Source organism: Adiantum capillus-veneris, chromosome 14, assembly GCF_014529385.1.
Source record: "Adiantum capillus-veneris isolate H3 chromosome 14, ASM1452938v2, whole genome shotgun sequence".
NCBI classification, from domain to species: domain Eukaryota; kingdom Viridiplantae; phylum Streptophyta; class Polypodiopsida; order Polypodiales; family Pteridaceae; genus Adiantum; species Adiantum capillus-veneris.
Window position 1 is genome coordinate 155,354,828 of NC_140944.1, and position 9,032 is coordinate 155,363,859.

General features: G+C 45.4%; 1 protein-coding gene across 1 annotated transcript; it reads right to left on the reverse strand.

The window, feature by feature from the left end:
* Positions 1 to 4,002: 4,002 nt before the first annotated feature.
* LOC147443406 (uncharacterized) lies at positions 4,003 to 8,650 on the reverse strand. Its single transcript, XM_086529274.1, has 2 exons — positions 7,233 to 8,650; positions 4,003 to 7,137 (listed from the first exon to the last, which is right to left on the reverse strand). Exon 2 carries the CDS (start codon positions 5,073 to 5,075, stop codon positions 4,296 to 4,298), a length of 780 nt encoding a protein of 259 aa, XP_086385400.1. The 5' UTR covers positions 5,076 to 7,137; positions 7,233 to 8,650; the 3' UTR covers positions 4,003 to 4,295.
* Between the last annotated feature and the right edge of the window lie 382 nt (positions 8,651 to 9,032).

A 9,032-nucleotide genomic window follows, 5' to 3' on the forward strand; every position in this document is an offset into this window, starting at 1 on the left:
ACTTGGTTTTTTGTGAAGGATTGGTGAATGTGCGCGGCCCCAAGTCCCATTTGAGGGCCGCTCTTTAGGGTCCCGTGTTTCTTGTTGTATCATTTTTCTATAAATTTTGATGATATTCATCTCCCGCTCATTGAGTGTCATTCTTGTCTTAGACATTTTGATATTGGTTGCATTGTTCTCCAGTAGTAGCTTCATCTTTTGATCCAGTACCCCTCTGGCAATCTACATTTTGACTAACATAGCTTTGATCAGAGTCTTGATATCCTTCATGCACTTGTATGTGAGCCTCTCTCCCAGAAGCATTTCTAACTAGAGACCAATGCTTTGGAGATTAACATTGGATGGCTCCTTTACATGTGACAACATCACTATTGGTCAGAAACCATTGTGGTACACTCTCCAATACTTAAATACAACTAGGATATGGAGATAATAGACAAGCGGTTTAGTAATAAAGTTAATCTTATGTCATTGCTCCACCATCCTCCTAGCTCTCACATACAACATCTGAAAGCGCTCTAAGTCAGAATAGGCTGTCTAATCATGGAGAAATTCCTGAATCTGTGTTGTCTTTTCCTTCCTCAGTCTTTTGTTCGGTGTCAGGAGGTCAGTGGAGTAATTGGAATTCATGTCTGACTCTTAGTTTGAATCTGAATCTACAATAATTTCTCCAGTACTGCAGTATCAACTGTTAGTTGGTCGATCTTCCTCTTTGGGTAGTTAGCAGCGTGCATCCTTGTTCTAGTTGGTATGATAATCCAAAATCAGAGCTCTTAGTTTAACTATTTCTTTCTTGAACTCTTCTGCTTCAGCTTTAGTCTTCTGGAGTGCCTCTTGTAAGGTACTCAACTCCAAACTAGGAGAAGATCCTTGTACCTCCATCATCTGTCCTATTGCGTTGACGGTTGTATTCCAACCAGAGTGGACGTTAACAACACATCCATCAGTAATTGTGTATGTATCCTTCTCCTTCGTTTCATGTAGTAGCACGGGGGTGTGATAGTGTACTAGCGGTTTGTCAGTTTTCTTCAAGACCAGATTTCCTGTCGATCAAGTCAAAGCTGCTGAACAGGTTTGTATACAACGTAGGCTTTTTGAGTTTGAGAAGTACCCTTTGACATAGTACCTTTTTCCTTATCAGTATTGTCTTTTTATGCAGTTGTCTTTGGTGGAGTGCCAAGCAGTTTGGTGGCCTTTGTTGGGATAAAGCCCCATCCGGTTAGGCAAGGCGCCCACCCACTATACTTATTTATCATGTACATAATAGAATAAGGGGCCTCACGTATTGAGAGTGAGTTTTAGCCCCTACAAACACAAGGTCTCCTCTTCTCCTTTCTTCCATTGCTGCACACACTCACACACGCTCTTGCTTGCGCACTTCAAATGGTATCAGAGCTCATGGTGATTGTGGAGAGCACGACGACATTGTGGCGGAGATTGCGGTGAAGTTTTGAAATTTTCAGCACCTTTTGCCGCAAAATTTCGGCTAAGAAAAAGATCGATTTTCAGCTTAATTCACGCTTACCTAACCGGAAATGTCGTAGTCTACAACTTTCTAGTTGAATTTTTTTTTCAAATTCAGCACTGATTTTGCTGTACGTTTTGGCAGATTGCCTGCACGTATATGATACACAGCTGCAAATTTTTACAAGTTTGGTTTGACCTATAAAACAATCCATTTCAGGTCCATTCCCTTTGTTTCTAACCGTTTTTTTGAGATCTACAACTTTGTAGAAGGAAGTTTCTACAAATTCTGAACCGTTTCAAAGATATTGGATGACCGACTCTGCAGGGTGTTCGAAAAGTTGAAGATTATGTATGCCTATTGTGGTGATTTGCTACATTTAGAGAGCTCGGATTGAGCTTTGTCATTCTCTTGTTTTGCGCATTGATGTTTTCTTCTTAGTGAAGAGAGTGTGGGTTGAGATTTTCAACAAATTTATGCGTATACATTGAGAACAATTTGTGGATGTATGCATTCTTGTGGACTCTCAGGATTTGAGAGTGGATTCATCACTTGTTGTGTACATTGACTTATGCGATTAAGCAGATTTTAAGAGTGTGTTGCACGGATTTGTAGAGAGTTTTGCTAGCATTTTTAGTATGATTGTGAGCTAAATTTTCAGCTGATTCGAATGCTCATTTGTTGGTGCATGCTTGATGCTTGTTTATATTGCCATGTGGATGCACATGATGTGCGCTTTGCGGAGAATGATATTCTTCACCTTGTAATGGCATTATGCCAAATTTTGGTTGGCTTGCATCCAGGTTTATGCTAGTATATGCCTTGCTTGTAGAGTGAGGTTGATACACTTTTTGATTTGGATTACAAGATTGTTTTCCAGGTTTAAGGAGTTGAGACTTTGGGGAAACTCATGTATGCTTGAGTGTCCATTTTGTGGATGATTTTCTCATGGTTTTGAGCATGTTTATGGTATGTATGGTTATTATGATTAGATAACGAAAACTGTCGAAACTCTGTCGGATTTTTCTTGCGAGTGTATTTGTTTATGCGCATGGTTTGCAGTCGTGTTTTGATTGCATTTGGCACTCAGTGGTTGCTTTTCCATAGTGTTTTGGCATCGGATTGTGACAGTGTTTGCTCACCGGATTATGTCATTTGATCTATATGTGGTAATTTCTTTAGGAGGAGGGAGATTGTTGATGATAGTTCCATCGGTTACCACATAGTGCTCTTGGATTAGAGTGGGTTTTTTGGCTTCATTTGAGCGGTTTTGAGCACTTGTTTCGTTACATTGATCGCCATATTTGATGACAGTTCTCTTAGACACCTTATTCCAGCTTGTGATGTATTTTGATGATGCTTGGTGAATGAGTTAGCCAGGTTTTGGCTATTGTCAGTTGATCGATTTGTGCTTGATCCTGTCATAGGTTATCGCCATGGATTTGACATGTACACCATTGTCACGGTTTGTGCTTTTCCAAACGAAGCTTGATGGTTCAAACTTTGAGCATTGGAAAGTAGGTATGCATGATGCATTGACTCAGGGCCAACTGTTGCCACTACAGGGCATGGATGCTAGGCCAAAGTCTATGATTGACAATGAGTGGGAGAACTTCGATAAGCTTGCATGTTAGACGATTATGTTACACCTTGGCGAGTCTGTCTATCGCATTGGTTTGGATGCACGTACAACTAGAGATTTATGGCAAAACTTGTGCAATGCTTTTGGCACAAATGGGTCTAGAGAGATGCCTATAGTCAAAGGCAATCTTGCAGACATAGAGATGTTGTGTGTTGGCATTGTGGTCACACATGGCATGTACGTAGGTGTTGTTTTCGACGGATGAGACACTGCAGGAGACAGCATAAGAGGGATGCTATCACTTTGGATACGCGTGACGGAGATGTCGACTTTGCTTCCGTGTTTACTCTTGACTTTCTTATGTCGGTTTTTGATGACATTACCTTCGCATTGGATACTAGATGCGAGGGCTAGGTTTCACGTCACACCGAGTGTGAGTGGTTTATCACATATGCTATTGGTATGCTTTGACGTGTGTATCTAGATGATCGTTCAGTGCATGACATAGATGGTGCAGGAGATGTCAATCTATCATTGGTGAGTGGTGCATCATATGTGTTGCGAGATGTACGCCATGTGCCAGGTTTGACACAAAGCTTGATCTCTGTGAGTCAATTACGAGAAAGTGGATGCCAGGTAGTGTTGAGCGAGCACAACTTCAAATTGCATCATGGATAGCTAGTCATAGTGAGAGGTGGTAATGTTGGCATGATTTGTGCGATGTGAGTACGTCATGTGCGAGACGATATAGTCTTTGTGAGTACGCAACCATGCAGAGAGACGAGGCATCTCTCCTTGCGGATAGGTTGCATGATGCTCCAGTTTGTGAGCATGTTGAGCGAGTTGTGCAGAAAGTTGTACAACAAGGCATGTCATTCATGGATACGATGACAAATATGGATGGGTTGAATGTTTAAGGATTCAGCCGTGATTTAGTCGTGAGCCAGCCGACATTGTGATGAGTGCATGTTTGCGTGGTTGTGTGCGTGCGGGGAAGGGGGAAGCACACAAGCTGGTGTGGGTGGAGCAGCCTCACAAGACTAAAGATGAGGAGCTCCTTATTGTCATTTTTAATGAGGAATAAGGGTATGTACACACGTGGATGGGCGGGCAGACACTGGACGTCCGGGCGGGCAAAAGACGGAGCGCCTTTACCTCAAGAATCTCCCACTTAAAGGTGATGCGCCGATAAGTGAGGCGTACTAGCTAAACTACTGGTTTGTACAAGAAACTAGGTGAGATGCTCTCTCAACCTACGTCCACTGGCTCACTCTGTCGATCTACACACAGTCTTATCGGCTCTAGTGGTAGGCGAGTGTGCGTACCCACGCTAGAGCCTGCATGTAAATCTCGCAGACAACTCTGTATGGTTTGCAAAGCTCCACGAAGCGTTATGCTAGTGTTAGCCACCGTATGGCTAACAATCCCTGTTGTAAATGCTTCCACTACAGCTGCTAGGCCGGCGGGCCTCGACAGTAACAAGTTGAACATGAGACGCCCGAACGCTGACAAAATCTGCATAAGACTGGCTGTACTCGCCTCCCCTGCGCTATCTGCAATCACTGCATCCTCAAGACTACCCATCACGTATAGATGTGTCAACACCGACACTGGGGAAGCTACGTCCCTCTCACCCATAGGCAAAACTGTGCATCCTAGCACCAATTCATCAGCCTCTAACATGAGCATGTCAAAAAACTCCATATCTGTCAGCTCTATCTGTGTCTCTAGGGAGCAGACCTGCTCTACCTCTGCCTGCACAAAGTCTGACAACACCTGCTGTGTCTCACTAGAGCACTGCTGCTCTATCTCTGTCTCTACAAAGTCTACTAGCACGTTTGGCACAACTAAATGCTCTGTCTCCTGAGCATGATGGAGATCACTGGCAAAAAAGACAGGTCTCGTCTCTCGCTCAAAGCATGCTAGCAACAAAATCAAGACTATGTCATCTTGAACCTTAGACACATGCATAGGATATACTGGGCCGTCGCCGGCTCCTCTGGCAATCACTAATGAACCGTAATGCATTTGGAAAGACTGCTCTCTAAGCAATACCTGACAACCAAAAAGCTGCCAACTGTCTCAGTGAGATCAAGCTCTGTCTCAACTGAGGAACGTAGTGCACATGTCGTAGCGTGTATGACGCACCACTAGGCAATGACAAACAAACATCTCTTTCACCCTCTATGTCAAACACCAAAACATTGGCCAAGTGCACAGAGCCATGTCTCCCATTAGAAAATGTGATAAACGACTCACGCCATAGTGTGACATGGAAAACTGCATCGCTATCTAGTAACGATTGTGGAGAAAGTGTGCTAACTATAGACAAATCTGCAAGAGGTACATTGGAGGCAAGCGTGACATCACCGCCACTGGCATAGACTGCCACTAGAACTGTCTCTCTAACATGTGTGAAATCCGTGTCTGCATCTCGCATACATCTCCGCTACTGTCTCATACTTCTGAAACAACGGCGTCTAATGTGCCCTGTGTGACCACAATGCCAACAACGCATGTATTGACGGCAAGAACTAGACCACCGTCTCTCAATGTCACACAAGTCTACTGCCATAAGTGAACGCCAAAATGGAAACAAAGTGGGAGATCACTCGACCACTGCGCTACTCAAGCATAAACCAACCAGTAGCTCAATAGTGAAAATGTGTAACCTACATGCTGTAGTCTCACGCTCGGAATATGCATCGATGTGAGAACATGAAGCAAAATCAAAGGAAATGTATAACCACTACGAGCATACCATAAATGTATGGCTGAGAACCAAAGTATGACGAGAAATCTGAGAAAAATATGACAAAATCTCCCTTGTAAATTGAGCAAAACCTCAAGTACAATCTCAACCATAAACCATGCCAAACTGGCAACAAAGTAGGAGGTAACTCGACCACTACACAATGCTCAAAAGCATGATCAATTGCATCAAAATCGATGCTCACATATGCCTAAAAGCAACTCCACAATCTGCAAACTCTGCAAGCATGAACTGGGACAAACTGCTCAACTGAGCGTAAAGCGCATAACCATATACCAAGTAGAGAGCAAACTAGCTCAAAACGCATCCCACTAGAGAAATTGCCTGGAAAATATCTGCAAAAACCTGTGAAACCTGTGCCTGTCTATCTGTAGCCACACAAGCATACCCAATCACAATCCTCACTCTTGCGAGAGTGGGTACAAGAACACCAAACTATCAAAACTGAGAGTAAACACTCGATCAAGTGGGAATATATCGACCATCGTACAAGGTGGCAAAGCACTGCAAACTTCTATGACAAGAAGACGGGGAAAAACGAACGGAATTTCCTTTGCAAAATGAGTCAAAACTCAACGCAAACCGCAAGCCAAAAAACTGCAGGTGGGAGTCAACTCGACCACTAAACCATCAGAGAGTAAACTGTGAATATGTGCAAACCATGGCAAGAATCTGGGAAAAATCCGGGAGAGTTTCCCTGAGAAACTTAGTAAAATCTCAAAAAATCTCACCAAATGGCATGAAAACTAGATACACAGTGTCTCAGTAAAACAGATCCACAAATGATCTACATATGCTGCCAAAAGCCTGGCAAATTGGCTCACTCTTGACCGACTGGCTCTATGGACGTGTACTTGTCCAGAAACACCTGTAAATCTGCTACCTGCGAGCTATTTCAGCTCAAGCTGTATCCACATATGCATACATAGCATGAAACTGTGCCAAACTGTGCAAAAAACTGCTCTCTAGTGATCCACACAAGCTGCTTGCAACCTGTAAGCAAAACCACTGAAGAAATTGGCAACTACTACCTCTTCGATCGGTAAGCACGTCGATTGGAAACACCGTCCAGGGGCTGTGTGCGCTCAAGGAAAAACTTGCTCCGAATGGGCCGTCAGAGCCGTCTTCTGCCACCGGGTGAAAGACGGCTGTGGCGCCTGTGCTCGTAGTCGAGAAAACGCTTGATGTCGGCTTCCTCCGCCGGGCGAAAGTGTGCTAGTCGAATAGCCACAAATTGGTGTCGAAACCGATGTGCCGAGCCGTAAATGCTCAAAGCTAGTGCTGAGGCGTCGATGCCAAGGTCAGAGAGAAAAATCACTGAGACGCCGAGAAAAAACATCGAAATTTGTGTCAAAACCGATTCGGGTCGCCAAAAGAAAAAAGACCGGAGGCGAGAAGGGGAGAGAAATCACCAAAAAGGGCGGCGAAAGTGGGCTGATGTCGGGTGATGTCCGGGCTTACTTGCCCATACCTGCACTGCTTGTGCTTGTGTGCGTGAGCACACACCAGAAAAGAGGCTCTGTCCCTACCTGTCACTCACTCTCCATCTCTCTCTTTCACTCTCTCAACTGTCTCTCAAGCTGTAAGCCATTCCAAAAGTGTGTGAGAGCGTGGTCGAAGAGTTGGGATAGGTTTAGCTCATGTGAATGAGCCCTTGACTGCGAGCCCGGGGGGAGGTGTGCACCTACCCTTGCACATAAAAGGGCAAAGTTTTTAAAAAAACTTTAATTTGTTTACAGCTTCTGTCGTGCTCTGACAAGCTGCAAGAAATTCACGAGTCAAGCAGGGGCAAACTCGTCCTGCTGCAGCCAATTCTCGCTCTACTCAATATTGGAGCCTGCAACACCTACTGTGTGTGTGTGTGTGTCCCGAGTCTGCTCACGGTGCCTGCTCGGATTTTCTTCCCTTTGCACCTCTCTGCTTACTGCAGCCCAAGAGCTGCCCGGTTGCATTGTCCTTGCTTGCTAATTTGCAAAGCCCTCCCCGAGAGCTTTTGCAAGCTTTGACCTGGCTGCCCCTGCTCTCATTGCCCGCTCTGGTTATGGCTCAATCGCATTTGCAGGGCTGCCCGCAAATGCTACTGAAATCCCCCCCAATTGCTCATTGCTCACGGGCCGAGTTTCTGGCTTCAATTGCTTGCCTCAATGTCGACCTGCTCATGGCTCTCTCCCCGCCCGATTTGATTGCAGCCAAGGTTGTGTGTATGTGTTACAGGTTCCTATTCCCCCAAGGCTGCAATGCATTGCAGATCCCATTGGATCTCATGCTCACTTCCTTCTTTTGCTTTTGCTCGGGTTCAACCCTGCTGTGTTTTTCCCCAATTGGATTGCCTGCTCAATCCTGGAATTTACTGGTTGCAGCCCGTTGACAAATTGAGTGAGTGTGTGTGTGCGCGCGCAAAACACCACACAATTCAATTGCCTCCAAGATGCTCGTAGCTCACGAGCTCTCAAGCTCTTTGCTTTGATTCTCCCTTGCCAAGCCTTCAAAAGGCTTCGACCTGTGTAATTTCTGCAGAAGTGTAATTTCTGCAAGTTTCCCTTGTAATCTCCAAGATCTTCCTCTTGGGGAGAGGGTTTGCGCACGCCGGGTATCCGGGAACCGTCGACCTCGCTCGAGTGCTCCGACCTATGTCAGATCTGTTGCCACTGTCAAGCTCAAGCATGAGCTCTAAGCTCCGCCATAGCCGGCGAGCTCTGTCGCTTCTGAGTCGGTCGTCGGAGAGCAATCACGCGCGCGGTTTGCCATCGAAGGTCTGATACCAATTGATGAGCGTGCGTGTGCGTGGTTCATGCGGGGAAGGAAGAAGAGCACAAGCCGGCGTGGGTGGAGAAGCCTCACAAGAATGAAGATGGGAGCTCCTTATTCTAATATGTAATGAGGAATAAGGGTATGGACACACGTGGGCAGGCGGGCGGGCGGACGGACGGACATTGGACGTCCGAGCGGGCAAAAAACGGAGCGCCTTTACCCTAACACGTTGGCTAAGGTCATACTTGTGATGGCCTTGTACAGGTTTTGTACAATTTTCTTTTCTCTCTCACAACCACATTGGGAGGTTGTTGGGGTAACGCCCCATGTGCCCGGTTAGGCCAGGAGCCCGTCCACTATACTTATTCATTACGTACATAATAGAATAAGGGGGCTCACATATTGAAAGTGACTTTTAGCCCTTGCAAACACAAGGTCTCCTCTTCTCCTCTCTTCTCCAT